General features: G+C 38.3%; 1 protein-coding gene across 1 annotated transcript in view; it reads left to right on the top strand.

Annotated features, from left to right (window-relative positions):
* LOC149814536 (tubulin gamma-1 chain) overlaps positions 1 to 23,767 on the top strand; it is a 51,431-nt gene extending 27,664 nt beyond the window's left edge. Inside the window, exons 4-11 of the mRNA XM_089989104.1 lie at positions 12,201 to 12,601; positions 14,724 to 14,777; positions 15,384 to 15,488; positions 17,693 to 17,767; positions 17,847 to 17,891; positions 18,067 to 18,195; positions 23,426 to 23,530; positions 23,622 to 23,767. Of these exons, the coding sequence (XP_089845230.1) occupies positions 12,201 to 12,601; positions 14,724 to 14,777; positions 15,384 to 15,488; positions 17,693 to 17,767; positions 17,847 to 17,891; positions 18,067 to 18,195; positions 23,426 to 23,530; positions 23,622 to 23,690 (983 nt within the window). The 3' untranslated portion in view covers positions 23,691 to 23,767. The remainder of the gene's footprint in view (positions 1 to 12,200; positions 12,602 to 14,723; positions 14,778 to 15,383; positions 15,489 to 17,692; positions 17,768 to 17,846; positions 17,892 to 18,066; positions 18,196 to 23,425; positions 23,531 to 23,621) is intronic.
* The last annotated feature ends 387 nt before the right edge of the window (positions 23,768 to 24,154 follow it).

The raw sequence follows: 24,154 nt of genomic DNA, 5'->3' as shown, positions 1-24,154 counted from the left end.
GAGGCTTGGAAATGCTTGGGAGAAAAAGGTTTAGAATGGTTGACAAATCTTTTTAAGATGATTTGGCGGACAAATAAGATGCCTAATGAGTGGAGGAAGAGTACTTTGGTGCCTTTATATAAGAATAAGGGTGATATACAAGATTGCACAAACTATCGTGGTATAAAACTCATGAGTCATACTATGAAACTTTGGGAGGGGGTGATTGAGTCTAGGTTGAGAAAGGTTGTCATGATATCGGAGAATCAATTTGGTTTTATGCCTGAAAGATCAACTATGGAAGCTATACATCTTCTTAGACAACTTATTGAGAGATATAGAGAGGAACAAAGATTTGCATATGGTTTTTATTGATTTGGAGAAGGCATACGATAGAGTACCTAGGGACGTTCTCTGGTGGACAATGATAAAGAAAGGTGTTTCTCTCAAGTACATTAGTATAATTAAGGATATGTATGAAGGAGTAGTAACCAATGTCCGCACTTGTGGAGGGGTGACAACCAATTTTCCTATAACGGTTGGGTTACATCAAGGATCTGCATTAAGCCCTTTCCTATTTGCTATAGTCATGGATGAGCTTACGAGATCAATTCAAGAAAATGTGTCGTGGTGTATGTTGTTTGCTGATGATATTGTTTCGATTGATGAGTCTAGAGCTGGGGTTAATGCTAAGTTAGAATTATTGAGACAGACATTGGAAGCAAGAGGTTTTAAGTTGAGTAAGAGTAAGACAGAATATATGGAATGTTGATTTAGTAAGCAACGAAGTAGTGATGGGAGTGTAGTGAAGCTTGGTGAGCAAGAAATACTGGTGGATGATTGTTTCAAATATTTGGGATCTATCATTCAAAAGTATGGAGAAATTGATGAAGATGTAAATCATAAGATAAAGGTTGGGTGGATGAAATGGAAAAGTGCAACTGGAGTGTTGTGCGATCGTAGAATGCCATTGCGGTTGAAGGAAAAGTTTTATAGGACGACTATTAGGCCCGCTTTACTATATGGTACAGAATGTTGGGCTGCCAAGAGACATCATATTCAAAAAATGAGTGTAGCTGAGATGCGTATGCTTAGATGGATGTGTGAAAATATAATAAAAGATAAGATTCAGAACTAGGAGATACGTACGAAGGTAGGCGTTGCACCCATTGAAAATAAGATGAGAGTGAATTGTTTACGGTGGTTTGGACATATTCGGCGAAGGCCTAATGATGCTTCAGTTAGAAGGATGGAGAAATGGAAAAATATATTAGTTAAAAGTGGTCAGGGTAGGCCTAGGAAGGCTTGGATGGAGATGATAGGAAAGGATATGAATGCTTTAAACCTCACCGAGGACATGGCATTGGATAAAAATGATAAGAGGAGAAGGATTCATGTGGAAGACCCAGAATGATTTTCTTTTTTGGTTCATATCGCCGACCCCAATTGTTTTGGGATGAAGGCGTAGTTGTTGTAACATGCATATTCTTTTGAATATGTTTTTTTTTCTATTTTCCTTTTGTATTTTTAGTTATTGCATCATAGGAGGGGTCCACCATAGAGTTATTGGACCCCTCCAACTGTCATAAATATGATTGTTGGAGGGGCTCCAATGACTCTATGGGAGCCCCTCCTTGGGTCCCATTTGTGTATAAATAAGGGGCTTTGCCCCATGTATTTGTCAAGCTTCTTGTAGCTTTTCTCAATAAGATCTCTTATATTTTTTAGCTCTCTTTCTCATTTGGTATTTTTTGTCTATTGACAGTTTGCCACTTTGTGACTTATTGTTTTTTTGCCCATTAGTGGCCTATTGCTTGTGCGCTTATGCATTTCCTAGTCACTTAGTGACATTATCTTTTCTCTTTAGTGTTTCGTCACAAAAAGCTCATGCCAAACCTAGTTTTTTGCATGTAATTGGATTCAAATATCCATCAAATCCACATATCTGTTGGATTTGATAGCAAAAAACTAAAACCATATCCGTATTCGATTATAATCGCATATGGTTTCGGCTTACCAAATCTAACTAAACAAAGTCGGATTTGGTGGGATATCAGATAAAATCCAATCCATTTACATCCATATGTCAAGATCAATATTGGTTACATGTTTCTAATATAATGCTTTCTTTAAGAAATTTGTGCATTATTGGTTATTTGATATTGCTATTGGTTCGACACCCAAATTCTCTTTGTTAGAAGATGTGAATTTTATTGTTGTTGTAATGAACATGACCACTGTTGATGTTCTGAAAATAAACACAGAAATCGGGAGAGAGAGAGAGAGAGAGAGAGAGAGAGAGAGAGAGAGAGAGAGAGAGAGAGAGAGAGAGAGAGAGAGAACTGCTTATAAAAAAGAAAACTCGTTACATTGGATTAGGGCTAATCTCTATATTAAATAGAGATAGTCCAAGGAACAAAATTACACCCAGGTCTCTCATTAAATATTAAGATTCAAATAACCTCTAGTTTAGAAAAACTTATTTACTAAAAGCCTCTTAGTCTTAACACTCCCCCTCAAGCTGGAGCATAGATATAAATCATGCTCAGCTTGTCACAACATTTTGAGAAATTTGGTCTCTCCAGGGCTTTGGTAAAAACATCAGCTACTTGATCTTCGGAAGATACATGATCGGTGCAGATATACCCAGCCTGAACCAAGTTGCGAACATAGTGACAGTCAACTTCAATATGTTTAGTCCTTTCATGAAACACTGGGTTGTTGGCAATATATGTAGCAGCCCTATTGTCACACATCATCAACATAGGTAGGGATACCTTCTCCTGAAGCTCGGTCAAGACTGATTTTACCCACATAATCTCAGCTGCAGTCTAGGCCATTGTTCGGTATTCAGATTCAGCACTCGACCTGGCTACAGCGGTTTGTTTCTTACTCCTCCAGGTAACAAGATTTCCTCCCACAAACACACAAAATCCAGATGTTGACTTCCTATCTTCAACAGATCCTGCATAATTTGCGTCAGTGTAAGCAACAACGTCCAAAGATGGATTTCGTTTAAACAACAGACCTTTACCAGGAGATGCCTTTAAGTACCGAAGAACCATCATATTTGCATCCCTGTGAACTTTTGTAGGTTTGTCCATGAACTGACTGATTTTACTCACAGCTAATGAAATGTCAGGTCTAGTAACAGTCACATGTAACAACTTACCCACCAAGGATCTAAAGCTGACACTATCCACATAGTCAGACTTCTCATCGAACATGTGAGTTTTGAGATCCATTGGAATATTAGTTGGCTTAGCTCCTAGCATTCCAGTCTCTTTTAATAAGTCCAACACATACTTTCTTTGAGACAACACTAAGCCCTCTCTGTTTCTTGCAACCTCGATACCCAGAAAATATCGAAGGTGACCAAGATCTTTAGTAACAAAGTGCTTCTGAAGATGATCTTTTGTTGCAGAAATATCTTGAGCACTGCTCCCTGTTAATATGATGTCATTGACATATACCACCACAACAACAATTCCAACACTGGTTTTCTTGATAAACAAAGAGTGATCTGAAGCTGACCTGACAAATCCAAAACTCGACATTACCTCAAATAATTTGTGAAACCATGCTCGCGGACTCTGCTTCAGGCCATAAATAGCCTTCTTCAACTTGCACACCTTCTGACACTCCCCCTGAACCTCGAAGCCTGGGGGTTGTTGCATGTAGACAGTTTCATGCAAATCCCCATACAAAAAGGCATTCTTGACATCCAATTGAAACAGAGGCCATCCATGGTGCACAGCAACAGAAAGAACGAGACAAATAGTGCCAAGATGAGCAACTGGGGAGAAAGTTTCAAAAAAGTCAATACCATAAGTCTGAGTGTAGCCTTTTGCAACCAACCAGGCTTTGTACCGTTTAATCGACCCATCCGAGTTATGTTTAATGCTATATACCCATTTGCAGCCTACAATATCTGCATCTGTGGGAGGATCAACCAAGTCCCAAGTGCCTCGAGACCATAAGGCATCCATCTCATCACGCATAGCCTGCATCCAGTTGGAGTCGACTAGAGCTTGACTGTGATGAAGCGGAACAGAGGAGGCAGACAGAGCAGAAATAAAATTCTTCATAGATGCCCCAAGATTAACTTCTGATACAAATTGCGAGATGGGATAAAGAGTGCACTGTCTCTTTTCCTTGCGCAGAGCAATGGGAAGATCAACATCAGATGTAGGGACAACAGTTTGCTCAGAAATACTTACCTGAGGAGAAGGAGGTGATGGCAGCATGAAGGTAGGAGGTACCCTGTGAGTGTATACTATGGGAGGGTTTCAGAAGCGAGACACACCTGACGCTAGAACCAAGGACTGAGGAGGAAGCGACTCTAACGGAAAGGGAGGAATCAGCAGGGGAAGGATATCACCAAGGCTCTACTGTAGTCTTGGAGTAGTACTTGAAAAATAAGGAATAGACTCAAAGAAGGTAACGTCCACACTAACATACTCTTTATGAGATATAGGGTCATAGCAACGATATCCTTTTTGGTTCTTAGGATACCCAAGGAAAACACATTTAATAGACTGCGCAACAAGTTTATCTCGATCCGGACCCAGCTTATGCACAAAACACACACATCCAAAAACTTTAGGGGGGATAGGGAAGAGAGGAGCCTTTTGATGGAGAATTTGAATTGGGATATGGTCTTCTACAGAGCTTGACGACATGCGATTTATAAGAAAACCGTCTGTCAAAACCGCATCGCCCCAGTATGAAGCAAGCATATTGGATTGAATCATAAGGCACCGAGCAACATTAAGGATTTGTCTATGTTTCCTCTCAGCCACCCCATTTTGCTGGGAGGTATGAGGGCATGTAAATTGAGGTTGAATCCCATTAACAGAATAGAATTGAAGTAAGTCTTTGGATTTGAACTCAAGAGCATTATTAGTGCGAACAATTTTAACACATACATCAAATTGAGTTTTTATCTCTACAATTAAAGATTTAAGAATGACAGGACTTTGAGACCGATCTTTTAACAGGAACACCCACGATAACCTTGAGAAGTCATCAACAATAACTAGATAATAACGACACTGAGACCTATTCGGAATCCTACTCGGACCCCACACATCGATATGAAGAAGATCAAACAATCCTTGACTTGACGGACTCTGACTAGAGGGGAAAGAGCTTCGACAATGTTTTCTCAATTGACATGTTTCACACTGAAAAGAAACTGAGGGAGGTATATGAGGAATGACACGACGAAGTTTTGTCACTGGAAGGTGACGCAAACGATGATGCCACAATAGAGGACTTGAGGATGATGTTACAACATAATAGGCCGAAACTTCTGGTTGGTGTAGGTAATACAGACCACCTTCCTCATAGCCGCCACCAATCCTTCTCCCCGTCAGCAAGTCCTGAAAGGTGCACCCCATAGGATCAAAAATCAATCTACAATTCAAATCTTTTGTCATTTGATTGGCGGATAATAAATTCTGTGGAAACGAAGGAGCATGAAGAACATGCGTCAATTGAAGAGTAGGGGTAATAGACATGTTTCCCTGCCCTACAATTGGGGAAGAGCTACCATCAGCAAGAAGTACCCCTTTTTTTACCAGTCACAGGTTTTAAACTCAAAAAATTACTCGAATTTTCGCACAAGTGACCAGAGGCTCCAGAATCAATGATCCACCTACCACCTTGACCAGATAGGCCATCACCTGCCGAGCACACAACCTCTGCAACAGAAGACTTTGAAGTGGATGATCGTAAAGCAAGGAGCTCATCATATTCAGCCCTCCTAAGAGTTACATAATCATTGGAGGAATCTGCATCTGATTTAACCACTTGAGTCATAATATAAACTAATTGGCTTGATTCACAAAATGCAGGAGCAACCACATGCGCACACCCACAATCAACTACGAACCCGACTATATCAAGTTTTGACTTCACCAATGAAATCTGAGAAACACGACCTTCGACTATTCAGATCCAAACTTTAAAAATAGTTTTAAAGAAACTTGACCAAAACCTTCCACCTCAACCACGGATGGCTATAGGTTGCAAACAAGATCACACATCCAACACGATATAGCGTGTGTTATAACCCCACGTCAGGCAAATCCACGACTACACAAGCTGTCACACCAGAAATGAAGTCTTGACAGCAGTACTAATTGAAATGAATGTTTCCACAGCAGTAGTACTAATTGAAACAAAACTTTCCACAAGCCAATACTACGACTAGCAGCAGTACCAACAAAATTTCACAACACAACAACATATGTTTCCACACAGCAGGAATCACGCATGCGGCTTTAAAAAAAACTGTTGTTAACAATTTGTTTTTCACAGCACTCCTGCTACAACTGAAAAGAAATATTTCACGACACAACCTGCTGCTCACGCCTGCTGCTTCCACGAACAGAAATTGCTGTTAACATTCTGTTTTCACAGCACTCATGCTGCGACTGAAAAAATAATCCATAACACAGTCCACGAACAGAGAACTGATATTAACATTCAGTTCTGATCACGTCTAAAATCAAATAACTCGGTTCCACGAACAGAAAACAAAAAAAATTCCATGACACAGCAAGAATCACGACTGTTGATATTTATGTTTTGAGAAATGAACAACCAAATAAGATCTGAGAGGAACTCGACACTCAGATTCACTAGCAACGACATCATGTTAAAAAAAAAAATCACGATATAGCAGGGAATCATGTCTGAAATCAAACACCCAAATGGATTTTAAGGAGAACTCGACACCTAGATTCACGACCCACGATAACATGTGCACGCAGATGCATAGAGATCACGACCGTTGCTCCCATATAGATCACGACTTCCAGAACTTTCATTTTTTTTTTGTTGAAAGAAGATTGATCACGCTCCCAAGATCAACTGCTCTGATACCATGTTGATGTCCTGAAAATAAACATAGAAATCGGGGTAGAGAGAGAGAGAGAGAGAGAGAGAGAGAGAGAGAGAGAGAGAGAGACGGCTGCTTAGAAAAAAGAAAACTCGTTACATTGGATTAGGGCTAATCTCTATATTAAATAGAGATAGTCCAAGGAACAAAATTACACCCAGGTCCCTTATTAAATATTAAGATTCAAATAACCTCTAGTTTAGAAAAACTTATTTACTAAAAGCCTCTTAGTCTCAACAACCACTAATGTGGCATTGCAGTGACAACATGGTAATATTTAACACTTTTTTTCATGTGTATGCAGTGTGATTCCATCACTATTTTCATAACATGTAAATGTATTCATTTTTGAATCCATGCATGTGCATCTGTGTTTCTGTGTCTTCGTTTAACTTCAATATAAAGGAAAAGCAAGCACTAGAGTGAAGGGCAAAATTTCAGTAAGAAACAATATGCAAGAGAGTCCACCATCTTTATTGGGCTTACATTGCAAGGAAACATTATAAAGATTGAAATACCCGCTAGAAAGATAAGAACCATAAAGAAACAATAAAAAATATGTACAATAAAAAGACATCAAATATCAAAATACTAGCTATGCCCTTAAGACACAACCTACTCACTATTTTCACACTCCCCCTCAAACTCAAGATGGTATAATAAGAACCATTGCAAGTTTGGAGATAGAGGTGCAAAACTGAACGGTTGGTTGTGCCTTAGTGAACACATTGGCAATCTGATGCACGAATTGAACATAAGGCAAGGTAATGGTGCCATCAAGATACGTTTGACATACAAAGTGACGATCAATCTCTATATATTTGGTACGTTCATGAAACTCTAGATTCTTATCCATATGGATAACACTCTGGTTATCATATTGCAAAGTTGTCGATGATGATAGAGTAGCACCCATATCCCTAAGTAATCATTAAAGCCAAACAATCTCTTCAGTAGTCTGTACCGTAGTTCGATACTAAGCCTCTGCTATAGACAATGCAATCTTATGTTGCTTCTTGCTCTTCTAGGAGATCAAAGAGTCTCCAAGAAAGATACAAAAACTTGTAGTAGAACTACCACATCTTCTAAAATCATATTCGCATTAGGCTTTGAGCTCAAGTGAAGAGGCTGAAGAGAAGAACAATACATAATGCATAGTATCTCTGACATACTGAATGATCCTCAATACTACAACCAGATGAACTGCACGAGGTGCACTCATAATCTGACTCACTAAATGCATAACATAGGAAATATTTGGTCGCAAAATTGTCAAGTAAATGAGGCTCCCAACCAACTGATGTTATACTGAAGGATCAACAAGAGGCTCACCATTCGTCGATCTGAGTCTAGCATTTTCCTCAATGGGCGTGTCTACATGCTTTGTATCCTCTACTAACCTAGCCTGAGTCACAAGGTCAGCTACATGCTTATGTTGCGATAGTAAGTATACTCTCTTAGAGTATACAACCTCCAACCCAAGAAAATATCGCAATGCCCTTAGGTCTTTCATCTCAAATATTTGTCCAAGCTTATGTTTTACACTATCAATCAAATGAGTATCATCCTTTGTAATAATCATATCATCAACATATAACCGAAGCAAGCATTGTCCCTGAGGAGATGATGAAATAAACAATGTTGGATCATGATAGCTCTGAGTAAAGCCAAGTCGCCTTACTGCAATACTAAACTTTTCAAACTAGGCTGTAAGTGCTTATTTGAGACCATATAGTGCTCTGCGAAGGCGACAAACTCTCCCTTCAAAATCTGACATACCTAGTGGCAACTGTATAGACCTTCTCCTCCAAATCTCCATTGAGTAATGCATTTTTCACATCAAGTTGCCACATATCCAAATGTCTAACTGCTACGACTGCAAGTAGCGTGCGAATAGTAGTCATGTGAGCTACTGGTGTAAACGTCATTGTTAAACTGTTGATGATATCCCTTAGCTATAAGTCTTGCCTTGTATCGCTCAATGCTCCCATTTGCTTTTGTTTTTATTTTGTATACCCATTTGCAACCAATTGCTTTCTTCCCTTGAAGTAGCTTAGTGAAGTCCCATGCATGCATCTTCTCTAATGCTGCTAACTCTTCTACCATAGCCTGTTGTCATTCTTCATCATAAATATTGGGCTCAATATAAGAATGAACTAGGGCAAGAAAAGCTTGGTACTGAACATAAAAAAAACCATAAGAAACAAAGCAAGATGGAGGGATGGAATGACCAGAACTGTGCCTTAACTGTGGTATTGATGCCTCTTGTAGTACTTGTCCATCATCAACAGTGGGAAAATCAAGCTGGACATTAGAAGAATCATCTTTATCATGCATAGCCCTATCAAAGAAGGGTACCAAAACAGACTCTTTTGTCTATGGGTGTATATCTGAAGTGATTTAAACTCCTTATTTATCATAGTACTCCTTTCTTCAGAGGGAAATGGAATAAGAAAGAAAGTGGCAGACTCCTCAACTTTCTCCCTTATACTAGAAGCAAAAGGAAGATTCTCTAAAAAGGTGACATGCCTTGAGGTCCAAACTCTTTTAGACACTGGATCATAACAATGATATCCTTTTTGCCCATCAGGATATCCAATGAAACAACACTTAAGAGTCTTTGGGTGATAGCTCGTCTCTTTCATGTTGAGGCAACAATACATAACAGGTACTACCAAAGACACACATAGATGAATAATCAAGAACATGACTATATAATCTATGAAAAGGTGTACCTCCTGCAAGGACACTAGATGGTATGCAGTTGATAAAAAATATTGCTACACGAGTAGCATCACCCCAAAATATCTTGGGAACACTACTAGAAAATAAGAGTGTCTGTGTGGTCTCAAGGATGTGCCTATTCTTGCGCTCAGCTACCCCATTTTGCTTTGGAGTATAAGGGAAAGATTTTTTATGAATCACCCCCCTTTTCGGCTAAGAACTGCTGCAACTGAAAACTAATATACTCTCCCCCTGTATCTGAGCGCAAGGTCTTCAAGAAAGTAGAAAACTGTGTTTCGACCATGGCATAAAACTGTTTGAAGATATCAAACAATTCACTATGATTTTTCATGAAATAGATTCATGTAAACCTAGTGCAATCATCAGTAAATGTAACAAAGTAGACTGATCCACCTTTAGAAGAAACTCAGGAAGGTCCTCATACAGCAAAATGCACAAGATCAAAGGCATGTGAGGACTCAGAACTACTAATCCCAAAAGGCAATGCATGACCTTTAGCTAATTTGCAACTCTCAGTCTTTAACCAAATTTGATACTACAACTTTTGTTTCATTAATCATGTCAGTGGACAACATACATCGAAGCCTTGAACTAGACACATGTCCAAGACGTTAATGCCATAGGACAGACAGGTCTAAAGCTGCAATACTATACCCCGAAACAAGAATTGAATGAGGTCTCAAATCCAAGAAATCTAAGTAATACAAATGCCCCTTTTTATGCCCTGTGCTGATTGTCCTTCTCAACTGTTGATCCTGAACAAGGCAACCATCCGGAGTGAATATAACATCACAGTTATAACGAGTATTTGATCAACAAAAATCAAATTCATGGCAATAGTAGGGACATAATATGCAACTTGTTTTTGATGGTAGGCTGGGATGAAATAGAACCAACTTTTGAAACTGCCCTTTGCAGCTCAGAAGGAACCATGATATGGTCTACAATCAATTAAAATACTCATTTGCAGTCATGTGACATGATCAACCAACCAGAATTAGGTTTAAATGTACTTGCATGAATTGTATCAAATGAGGAAGAAGATAGGGATAAGGAAGTTGCATAGTGAAAAGGTAACTGGCGCTCTAGCCCTTGCATATTTGATGCCGTCATAGCATTAGTATGTGTAGTTGCACTAGTTATAGATGATATATGGTCAAGACAAGTTCCCTGCTTCTTCTCCAACTTAGGATAAGAGTATTTCATATGGCCAAGCCTCTTGTAGTAGTTACATTTTACTTTATCCTCCATCTTTTTGGAATCTGCAATCAATTAACTAACACCTAGCCAAATATTAGCCTCCAATACACACACCAAAAGTCAATTAATTCACCAATCTCTTGTTCAACAAATAACCATTAATTGGTGTATATCACCCAAATGAAGCACCAAACACATACAATGTGCTTTACTTACACAAACACCCAACTACTTGGTGTACATGTTGCTTAGACAATCCATCAAACACTTAGTGTGCACTAGAACAACAAGCGATGCTATTCACCCTAGCAAGCACAAATCAATATTCCACTTCAAACACAACATGCAATCTCCAGCACATGATTCAAACGAACCACATTCAGTCGCTCAAGCAATTCATCAAACATTTAGCATGCACAAGTATGCTCCAAAGCTTTAGCACATAAAATTCAAACACAAATACCTTCAAAGAGATTCAAACCTCAACTTAATTTTTAAATCAGTCCAGCAGCACAGAAAAAAACTTTGTTATGTTGATAGTGGATGCCCAATACCAAGGAAACCATAAATTCACAGCTGCCACCTCTTGTTTCACAATTCCAAACATAAAATTACACTCAAACCAACTCGTATTTTCACCAAACAAGGGTTCGAACGCCTTTCTATATAAAAACGATCCACGTGGAACCAATTTCCCAAGCTAAGACTCCAAATATGATTAGGAATCCACTGATTTTCGATTCAGCAGAAAGTGTTGGACAACAATTTAGGAAATATTGAAAAAATCATAACTTCCTCTAGACAACTCCAACTCAGATGAAACTTGCCACTAAAATCTTGTTTTCAGATACTTCACCAACCGCAAAAAATCATAACTTCATGGTATTGTAGCACACTGTAGTGATATTTACTGTAGCAACTTACACCATCTTCCTTCATGCAAGCCTCAAATCTATAATCTTTGCTAGCTCTGATACCGTCTTCGTTTGGCTGCAATATGAAAGGAAGCACAAGCACACACACTAGAGTGGAGGGCAAAACTCTAAATTGTCTTATTTCATTAAGAAAAGATATACAAGAGAGTCTACAAGGAAACATTATAAAGACTAAAATACCCATAAGAAAGATAAGAACAAGAAAGAAACTAAAAAATATGTAAAGTAAAAAGATATATCAAATATAAAAAATATCAGCTATGCCCCTAAGACACAATCTACTCACTATTTTCACACTGCACATGCTTGTGTTCTAAAGACATGATTTCATGCTCATGTTAATCATTAATGTCACTATTATACCGAAACTTCCAATAATTTATTTGTTATTTCCTAATTTTGCATTATTTTATTCTTATCTTGCTTAATGGCAGGAATGGGCTCCTACCTCTTAGAAACTTTGAATGATCGCTACAGCAAGAAACTTGTTCAGACATACAGTGTATTCCCCAATCAAATGGAAATAAGTGATGTGGTTGTTCAACCTTACAACTCCCTCTTGACTCTTAAGAGGCTGACATTAAATGCAGATTGTGTTGTTGTTCTTGACAATACTGCATTGAATCGGATTGCAGTAGAGCGTCTTCATCTTCCAAACCCTACCTTTGCACAAACTAATTCTTTGGTTTCAACAGTGATGTCAGCAAGCACTACTACCCTTCGTTATCCTGGATACATGAACAATGATTTGGTTGGCCTACTTGCTTCTTTGATTCCTACTCCAAGATGCCACTTTCTAATGACTGGTTATACACCACTAACAGTGGAACGTCAGGTCAAAATTTTCTTCTATTTGAGCAATATTTAGTGCTTTTCTTTTTGATATGTCACTGGACATAAAAGTTCTACATTCTATTATTAGACTATCAGACTCCTCAAATTGTTAGCTCTTATTAGTTGATATTGCATTTTGAGGCTTTATGATGTTGCATTTTGGATTTTATTATTAGTTTTTAGGTCTCCAATGAAACCAATTGATTTGATGAAGGCGCATGAAATGGGTAGTCTTAAAGTTTCATGCAAGATCAATTTATTTAGCACAGGCTTATTATTTTGACTTACATATAGTTATTTTTTCTTTTGTATTTGTATGACACTAAAGCCATACATATGTTATGGAGGGAGGAGATAGATATGCATTTGCTGTGCTATGCTGTGCACCAATTAGTTTGTTCATATCATGGTGGGAAGATGCCACCTAGCTAGAATTCATATTTGGTGGTTGTGTTATTCGGCCATAAATTCATCCACATCTTTATCATGAGGATACTTCATTTTCACTTCAAAGTTGTTTAGACTATGTCAAAATGAATCAGTTCCATTTGTCTGCTACTGTATGTGTGGTAAAATAGAAGTATAGGACAACATTTTGGATTTGCAATCTTTTTAGGGAGTGAACTGGTAAATGCCTATGAAATTAGTTTAAGAAGCAGGTTTTTTTAGTACCATAGAGAGGTAAAATGGTGGTATCAGCTAATAGAAGACTAGGATAGTTGGTTGGCCTATATGTACTTGGTGTATATCTTTGGAAATTTTGGGAGATGGAAGGAAACTTATAGCAAGAAAATGGTTCAACTATTTCATAAGGATGAATAATAAGTCTAGTTTCTGCGATAATGTTGCACCATTTTTGCCATGATTCTGTGTAAATTAAGTTCCCTTTGCTATTAAGTTCCTAGGAAGTCTATGCTCTTTCACTAGCCAAGCATTGCATCATAGCTAAACAACCTGGAGACTCACCTTGTCTTATTCATCTTCATTTTTGTTCTTTTTATTTTCTGCTGATAATTGAATGTTCACTTATGGATCGTGGGCCACTTTTTGGATGGTTCTCTATTATCAACGAGGAGGAGAACTGAGAAGCATTAGGGAGAAAAAGAGACTTCATTTCATTTCCCCTAGGGTAACTACATGATATATGGGGGTCAACTCCCCTCTATAATATTTCCTTATCTGAAATACCCTTTACAACACTAATACATACAACAATGACTTAAACATGGAAATCTGGACTAATTTGACCCTCAACAATATGACTAACTTTGACTCTCTTAAGTATTACATGAATGCTTTAATGCCTATATCATCCAATGAGGATGAGATTCATTAATTGCATCTGAAAGCCTTTATTTGGCTGCACATAACAACTTAAGCATGATAATACAATTAGGTGGCAAGTTCAAAGTTTCAAAATTGCTAGATGGATGTTGAAGAAAGATTGTACATCAGAGCATTAAGGAAGCTTTTAATTTACTAAAGGACTTAAGCACACACATGTTAGATGAGTGTCGGAGATTTTCTCCTTCTACCTGGTTATTGCAATGTTACAATCTAGCTTCCAACCATCTATAGTGTGTAGAAGCAATCAGTGAACAAATGAAGGCTTTGGAACTTGAAAAGTGGTGGATGCACTGAAGGAAAAATGTGGTAGGATTCTTCAACAGCGTCATCACCACGCTGGACATTAAGCTTCGAAACAGGGCTGCCATTAGGTTCTGGAAAGGTAATTGGTGTGGTCAGCAATCTCTTGCATATCTGTTCCTCAAACTTACTGGAAAATTACTAAAGTGTCAACAGATAAACTGGAGTCTAGAGAAGTTACATTTTTCTTGCTCCAAACTAAGAGACTAGTTCGATCATTTGCGTGCACTATTTCCATTTATCTTTCTATGATCGCAAGGTCAAAACCTTGCTTCAACTATGTGGGTGAGGGGGGGAATATAGATCACATAGAGGTTTTCTTTGTGCTTCTTAGACTGACCTTCAAAAACAAAGCTTATCTATGATGGCATTATTATTTGTTATAAATGCTTATGTCATAAGAAATTGGAAGGGGGCACGAACTGAACAAAATATTTTCATTAATTTCTGATATTTGTTTATTCCTTGTTTAGCAGGCTAATGCAATTCGAAAGACTACTGTTCTAGATGTGATGAGAAGACTTCTACAGGCAAGTTTCACTGCTTCATAATAAGTTACAAAAGAAGGCCCAGCTTATCACTTGTTCACTATACATTAAACTTTTCATCGATGAAATTACTCTGGTTAGAACATTTTATTTGTTGTATTTGAGTTGAAAATAATCTATTGATTGAGTATAGTACCAGGCATGTCTTTGTGACAAAGATGGAAAACTCAATAGTTTTTTTTTTTTTTGATATTTACACAGAGAAACCACCCCCAGGATGAGAGACCTAGCCGTGCTGGCTTTGCCTGCCGTACTTCTGGTCGCTGTCGTGGCAGCGTAAAACTCTGTGGGCTTACCCCTTGCCCCCAGGGAGTCGCCACGCTTTGGCTTGCACGAGGGGTGACACCCATGGGATTTGAACCTAGACCACCTGCCTAGCGGCCTAGGTCCCATCCCACTATGCCAGACCCCTTTGGGGCCAACTCAATATGTTAATTGTAAGAACAAAAAAGTAGCGTGGTTATACATAAATGTGTGATATATTGCATTAGTTTTCCTAATTTACACTTACATAATATGACTTCTCATTTTTCTTTCCAATTGTTTTTTTTTCTCTTACACTTTTCTGTTGGCTTTTCATACTCTCAGACAAAAAATATCATGGTTTCCTCTTATGCTCGGACTAAAGAAGCCAGCCAGGCTAAATACATATCCATATTAAATATCATCCAAGGAGAGGTTGACCCTACACAGGTAGTTTTCTGTCTCATGGGTTCATGCATATTGTTTTCCTGTATATTTATTTTTGTTCCCCAGCATTTGTTTCTTGTCACTTGCTACTCAAAATCAGCCTCTTAACATACCACATGCTTTTGGCAGATTAGGCTACAAAAAGAAATACATTTTACATATCTAAAATAGTATTTTGTCTTTGCCTAGTAGTACACTTACAAGCACAAATCCAAACCATAAAGCAGTTATATAAACTTGTATTTTCACTAGTAAGTTTGCAATTTTCATGAAGATCTGTAGTTTCTGTTCATATTGCCTGGATCACTTATTGAAGTGTTATACCTTTTTGTCCTCTCTCTGAATGCCCTCTTTGGGGTTTCCTACATTATGATGTTCTGATTTTGATTTCAAAGAAACAGAAAAGGTGGAGCTGTTGCATAGTGGCCTATCAAGAGACATGGGTGATAAATGAAGTATTGAAATGCATTATGTGTCTGATTGCTACCAAGATTTCCTGGCTGTCAATTTAGAGATCCCCTTTGTTGGTCTTTATGTTGATCCTTATAAAATCGAGAGTGGTATCTGGCTTTCAGGTATGCACTTCATAGAAGGTCAATTTACACTGCAGCAATCACTTAGCTCTTATGCAGGTCACTTTTGTTTTCTTTGGGGTTGAGAGAAACATAAAACAAAAGAAATGATTTTGACTTAAGTGGCTATCTTTCATCTCACCAAAAAAAGAAGGATGCATGGAACAGGAGGTTGTATCCTTTTAAATGAAAGAAGGTCACAGCTTCATTTTGAGGCAGACAGCTTGGAATGAAGAACTTAGGAACCACATTGAATTTTGAGGGATACATTGAAAGAAATAAACAAAAATACACAATAGGAAAAATTTATGATTAAATATTTGGTTAAGCACCAAACAGGGTTCCACATTAACTTGCCATTAAAGCACGTCGGCCATGATTGGGGGTCGGTAGTAGTATCTCCTTTTGGTGTTAGCTTTTGAGGGGAGAGTCATCTTTGTTCAGAAACAGTCATCAACATTCAGAATAGATCATTGGCAATGAGATTATGCGGGTGGGAGCGGGCAACGACATTCAAAGGGTTGCGATTCCCTGCCCGGATAAACCAAGTTGTAAGATGAAAAAACTGGGTACCCAGATTTCACCCAACCTGGGTTTTCCAAAACCAAGTTCTTGCTATTATTCAAACACAACAAAAACTTGGTTATGAAAAATGCAGTTTTAAACTGGATTATTCTTGCTGCCAAAGTGCCCCTAAGTCAAAAGTCAACAGAATGTGCTTGAAGCTTGAAGTTGGTGTCATTTTATTTTAGTTTACTCAACTGGCTCAGTTTTTATCCTTTCTCCTTCAATTTAGTTGTTGCATACATTATGTAATTTGATTTATTTCATATGCCTGTAAAATTAAAATGCTATATTTTTGTTGGTGATTGTGATTTTCTGTGTAAGTGGAGTTAAGTGGAAGTAACAGAGAGATTTTGATACCTACCCGATGATTTTAGCATGAACATCATCCAAATGTGAAAGTATATTCACGTGCTATGTTTCACGGACATGGTATTGTGCATTTTACGACATGGGTACAGCAACTATGATGTGTTTTCCAAAAGAAGGGCAAGGGGATGTGTTTGTGCATCTCTCTCTCTATTGTATATATTATATATATATATATATATATATTTATATAATAGAGAGAGAGTTGAAATAAAGTAAAAAAGAAAGATGCATAGGAAAAATGTATTATAAGGATGAATATCTTGTAACTTTCAGTAGTGGATATACTGTGACATGATCTACTACCTTTTGCTAAGACAAAGTGAATCAACTTGTAAGTATTATACATTCTGCTAGGTACAGAAATGACTTCCATTGAAATCAAGAAGGCCATCATTTAGTTCAATAATTACAAAATCTTGCAACATTCTTTAGATACTGGGATTGTTTTAACGAAAAACAACATGAACATAAATAAAGTTTAAAATCTCAAGAAACATTTGAGTTTTCCATGCCTAATAGACCTTTTACAATACTTACATTTAATTTATGGTGCTGTGATTTGTAATCGTAGATATAAAATCATATAGCCAATACCCAATGTTTTTGTTTGACTAATTTGGTTTGTACTTTGATTCATGTTTAAATACTTCTGTTTATACAATGTTGGTCTGGTGACACTTACATTTCTTCTTGCAATAGGTGCATAAAAGCTTACAGAGGATACGTGAAAGAAAGCTTGTCAATTTCATTGAATGGGGCCCTGCAAGCATACAGGTGCTTCTCCATTTCAGTTTTTGCTTGAACAAAAATTTCCCTTCTATCAGATGAATGTGATGCCTATCCCTTTTTGCAGGTTGCTTTATCTAGAAAGTCCCCATATGTTCAAACTGCACACAGAGTAAGACTGTCTGTTCCCATAGTTTTTAAACTACATTTTAATCTAACTTTATATTGGCCCTTTGATTCTTGATACATTGATTGCAAGTCTCCGATTTGTTTTTGTGTTTCTTGTAGGGTTTCTTCTTTTGTAAACATCTAATTGGACAATTTTGACTATTTGATTGCCGTAACAGGTTAGTGGTCTGATGCTGGCAAGCCACACAAGTATAAGGCATCTCTTCAGCAAGAGTTTGAGTCAGTATGAAAAGCTTCGGAAGAAACAAGCATTTCTTGATAATTATCGGAAATTTCCCATGTTTGCTGTAAGTTGTTTTCCACTATTAGTGTTGAACTGCTAAAACTTATTCATTGATCTCACATTGGTTCCTATTTGGTGATAAATGTGTGTTTTGTCTCCCCTGTATACTTTGCATTTTGTTCAGCTGCATCCAAGTTTAGGCAAAACAAGATTAGTTGTCTATCTCAGTAGTCATCTAGGTGTTGTAATATGCAGCTTTAAGCTATAGAAAGTGTCTTATCTGTTGCATAAAGGTGCACTATTTTTGGTGTATTCTGTTAGAACTGCACCTTTTGAGTATGTGTATCTTTCATTCAAGTAGAGGATGTATTAGGTCAACAAGTGTTCCTCAAGTTCTAATTTTTTCTTGCCAAGTATTTTTTCCTACTATGTTTGCTGTGCATTGAAGCAAGTCTAACTTTTTAATATTTCCAATTTTTTATGTTTTGACAGCTTTCCTTCAATTCGTAACAGTTACAAGCAGATGCACGTGTGTATGCATGCAATCACACACACTCACATGTGTTGCATCATCTAGCATAGATATATAGTACAAAGTGTGACAATTTCCAGTCATATTGACATTCTATGTCACATTGCTATGTCCTGTGTCAACACGACTTCATGGACACGGTCAACATTGTGTCAGCTTTATCTATTTCTTTTTATGATCTTGATTGTGTATTTTACATTTACCATTTGATTCCATTGCATTTCAATTTTATAAGTTGATTTATAATTAAATGCTTTCATTCACAATGATTTAGCATTGTTCAAGAATATGCACTTTAGATGATATACATGCCTTGTTCCTTTAGGGTGCGTTTGATGGCGCGGGATAAGTTTCCTCCCCAAGGAAAACCTTTCAGTTTCAGTGGGACACATGCACACAATCAAACACATGATTTATTCTTCCTTCCACCATTTTTGGGGAGCAAATATCCTCAAAATGAAGGGGGGCAAAGTTGCATGGGGGACCACACAACTTTTTCCCATATAAGTTTCTCGTCTCCCTGTGGAGAAACTTATTCACTCCATCAAACACACTCTTAGTAGATTAAGAATTTTGAATAGATATACACATGGATACACGGCTTTGTCACATAGACACACCATATTGGCGGCCGTACCTGTGTCGACACGGGTTCTGGTACTGGACACAGCACATGTACGTGCTGGTCCGGGTCTGGTCGGGTCCAACCCAGACCTAACCCAACTTTTTTTTCTTGTTTCTTGAGCGAAAGACAGGGAGGAGGAAGAAGAAGAAGAAAAATGAAGAGGAGGAAGAAGAAAAGAGAGAGAGAGAGGGAGAAGAAAAAAGAAAGAGAGAGAGAGAGGGAGACTCGAAACCCTCTCCTTCCCACCCTCAGCAGACAAAGAGAGAGAACCTACCTCTGCTCCTCCTCTTCTTCTTCTCGTTGCATCAAAAGGGAGAGAGCGAGAGAGAGAGATAGAAAAGGGTGAAGGGCTACACCCTTCCCCTTTTATAAGGTAGGTTTGGATATGGATCTTAATATAGATCCATATCCAAACCCTCTCTCTCTCTCTCTCTCTCTATATATATATATATATATATATATATATATATATATATATATATATATATATATATATAGATAGATAGATAGATAGTTGTGTCCCCGTACCCTCATCTTTTGAAATTGATGTGTTGTACCCTCCGTACTCGTGCCTGTACCTATGTGACATATATACACGGTTGAATCCTTGTGCCTAAGTTTTACAAAAGTCTGTGTCTATATGACATACTGACATTTGGAGAAGTGCAATAAGGTTCGATGAAAAAGTTAGTCCTGACTGTCTTGACTGATTCTTATCAGTAGTGCCAGAATGGGAGCCCCTTAGGCACCTTAAAAAAAGTCATGTGTGTATGAGCATCTATGTCACATGGGTGCGGGTGCGGGGATGCGGCACTTTCAAAAACCTTGGGTGCGGGGGTGTGGAATATATATATATATATAGAAGGGGGGTCCAAAATTGAAACTTCTAAATAAAATCATTTAAAACTTCAAAATATGGGTTTAATTTACACGTTGGACTTTAAGAGACCTTTCCTATTCTCAATGAAAGCTTTTAATTTCCAAGATAGATTTTAGGAAACCGTTTTCTATTATGAACACTTCCCAAAGCTGCCTTGTTGAGAAACTCATTTTATGTTTTTGGTGGATGAGAGGAAGTTTTATTACTATTAAATGAGAGAGAGAGAGAGAGTTTAATGAGAATTTATTCACTTGAAAATAATGTTGTTCAATGCATTTTAAATGAATTTAAAGCAAGGGTCTCTTTTTTTTTATTTTCCAAAGCAGATTTTTTTAATCCAAAAAATGGACCAAAATGACCCTAGGTGCGTTGACCGCACCGGGTGCCGCAATATATATATATATATATATATATATATATATATATAATTTTTAAGTTTTATCAGTTAACAACATTAACACTAATGAAATAAAAACGACGCAACACTGGCCCGAAGGCCGCGCAATTGCGAAGCGTCATCCGTCGATTTCGACATTGAAAATATCAGTGCAGGAAGGAGAGCTGTTTCGACTCCCCACCTGAGCCAACACATACCGAACATCCGAAAGCCCACATAGCGGCAAGGGAACCAACAACGACAGAACGCTGCAGTGTGCCTGCCAAACCACATGTCCAAGCCCTCTGGCAAGATGCACAAGGAACCTTGCAGTTGAGTTGTTAGCATCGAGTAGGGACATGATTCTGCTGCGGCAAAGGGAAAGCAAACACAGATACCCAAAAAGCACAAGCTATGTGCACGGAGACCTCGACGTTCTAAGAGGGAGAGAGGGGAGACAAAGAGGAGAGGAGGAGAGCAGAGGGAGTCGGGGGCATACCTGGAGCGGTCGGCGGCGGAGCGGTCGGCAATGGCGTCGGGGTCGGCGGAGAGTAGAGGGAGTCGGAGAGGAGACGAAGGGAGGATTAGGGAAAAAAAATTCCCTAATCCTCCCCTCCGCAGCCCATTTCATAGGGCAGATTTTTTTTTAAATCCAAAAATTGGACCAAAATGACCCTAGGTGTGTTGACCGCACCCAGGGTTGGGTTGACCGCACCGGGTGCCGCATCGCGTCGCATCGACGCGGGTGCGGCACTTGTTTGGCCGAATCCCTGTGACATAGGTGCCCAAATATATGGATGCTTCTATGCAGTCTTACAGAAGTGGGGGAAATTACCATTGCAGTAGGTATACTTAAATGTTGTGCTGTTGTTCCATGACTTCTTCATCAAGGTCTTTGTAAGGCCTAGTATCCATCTATTTGGGAACATATGTGGTCCCATTGTAGCTGCTTCTGTGATTGTAATTGTGGATAGGGCTGGGAAACTAACAGAGCAGCTTGCAGCTTGGTTCATCTTGCCCGAAGCTCGTTCATGTTCATCAAGTGAGCTCGGCAAGACAAGCTGCTCGCAGCTTATATAGCATAAATGAGTGAGTATGAACAATAGGTATTTGTCTCGGTTCGGCTCGTATAAAGAGAATATATATAATATACATGTGAAATATGTCATCAAAAGTGCTTTTGGATAGGTGGTTAGTCTCTATGGCTTTGGTAGAGAGGGTTTGAAGTTTGAATCCCAGTGACAGCCACATTAAATGTGGCATTTTCTTTTTTGGACAAGCCATCTTGGGTTCGGCTTGCCTGGCTCGAGGTCGGATCGAGCTCAAGCTTGTCTCGCCTAGACTCGAGCCTGAGCCTGAGCTGGGTTCAGTGGTAAACGAGTCAAGCCCGAACAAGCTATGTTCAGTTCGTTCGGCTCATTTAACAGCCCCAATTGTAGCCTGATACTTGTTTCAGTATATCCGTGATGTACGGGCAAGTTATATTGGTCTATACTCAACCCTGTTGACCTATTTATTTATTTATTTTATTAAGAACCATATTTTCTGATTAGGCTATGAACATTATTCTCATGCTCTAGATCAAAATTGATTTCATCTTTGCACTTGTGTCCTTTTTCTTCATCTTGGGTTTCATTTGAAAGCATTAAAATGTTGAGGCCCTCTCAACATAGCTTGCCACTGTTTGCAGTGGCATATTCTTGCAGATGAGCTGAAAGTACAGGTTTTGGCTACTTTAAATGCCATGTAGTTGGTGTTTACGAACAGATGAAAGCAGTGCCTATTATTATTTCAATTCTTTCTTGTCCTTTTATGGATACACTACAAAGAAAGATGTTATTTTCTGCTAGGACCAAGTATGGATGCCATTGCAATGTTGATGTTCTTGTATACGTGTGGCTTCATTCTTATAGCTCATAAGTTGTAACTTATGGTTGAGTTGAACATTAGATATTTTTCTTCATAGACCTTTTTTTCTAAAGAAAAAAGAAAAGTTTCATAGACAGCATCAGATTGATCACATATATTCTCATAGCATCACTGCTAGTTGGGTTCACAACTGCAAGCTTTCCTCTGTCAGAGATAGTATGCCTTGATATCATTGTACAATGTAATCTCAGCCATTAGCAAACTCTAGCTGAAAGTGTTTTGTGCAGCAATTTATCAATGTGAGTTAGCACAGACAACCAAGATTAATGCATAAATTCTGTATCTTGTGATGTAACAACTGAGATTGTTGCATGATGTTCTGTAACTTGTGAGGCTTTCTGCTTAGAAAACCTTTGCATCACACACAGGTTAAAATGATTGACAGAATCTTAGAAGGTACAAAGAAAAAAATATAGATGCTCATACTTGCATATTCTTGGTGGGTTACCAACAGTTGAGAGTTCAAATATAGCCTACTGGATTTTGAGCCACTCAACATCACATTGTCCGTAGTAGTTGTCATCATCAGTATTGTTCTCATAATAGTAGTAGATCTTTCCTAGCATTATCAGTAGATCTAGCAAACTCTATTAAAGGGCAGTTGAGACAACACCAAGAGTTCTCAGTGATATCTTTGGAAGGTTCCCTTCATTTTTCCAGTTAAGTTGGCATTCTCTATAAGGTCTGTTCTTTGGAGTTTGTTTTTGTTGGTGTCAATTTCTTAAATGCGGTTATGATGTTAGATTTCCTAGCTTTTTTTTTTGGCATGCGTACTCATGTTCAAGTTTTCAGTGGTCCTAAAGTCCAGCTAGGTTACATTCAGGATATAATGCTGGGAAAAATCACTATTGAACCATCTTGGTTGCAATTTCTCTTTTGTATGATCTGACTAAGCAAGTCTTTTATTGCTTCCATCACATGCCTATCTGATAGTGGCTAGAATTCCCTTCAGGATAATGACCTCTCGGAGTTTGATGAATCTAGAGAGATCATAGAGAGCTTGGTTGATGAATATAAAGCATGTGAATCACCTGACTATATCAAGTGGGGAATGGAGGTAATGTTTAAAGAATAAAAACTTAGCTGTCATTTTCCAAATTGATCAATGTTGTTTGCCTAAGCATCTCTTTATGGTTAAACTAATGCAGGATCCTGATCGAGCTCTAAGTGGAGAAGGCAGTGGATCTGGGATTGTCGACTCAAAATTATCTGTGTAAAGAGTATGAAGACATGTTTTTCTGTTCTGTGGAATGGTTCTACTGGCTTTTGTGAAATCCAAATGTTGTTTGCAGGTTTTCTCCTTTTCCCCTCGTTTTTTTTTTGTAATATTTATGGTGACCATTTTATAGTGATAGCCTATTCTCCACCGAAAAAGAAAAAGATATGGAGTGATGGAACCATCAGTGTCGCAAAGCCCTGAGCCCATTTGATACCATGATCCTACATAATTCCGGCATAATGGCTAGGTTTTGGTTGGTCCAGCTTTGAGTTAAAGTCTTCATGTTTTAGCCGAGATCCAAATCTGTCTTAAGTTCTGGGTCTCAGTTCAAATACATGTCATTGATTTAGTTCAGGACCGATTCTTGTGCTCTTTTTGGGACTGGTAGTGTTCTTGTCTCGGCCTGGCTCCAATTCTTCCCCTAATTCTAAGTTCTAACCAACATCAGAGTGAAGGCCAAAT

The sequence above is a fragment of the Nuphar pumila genome, chromosome 15 (assembly GCF_984573655.1).
Source record: "Nuphar pumila chromosome 15, dmNupPumi1.hap1.1, whole genome shotgun sequence".
NCBI lineage: Eukaryota > Viridiplantae > Streptophyta > Magnoliopsida > Nymphaeales > Nymphaeaceae > Nuphar > Nuphar pumila.
This window is presented reverse-complemented; position numbering and strand designations above follow the sequence as displayed.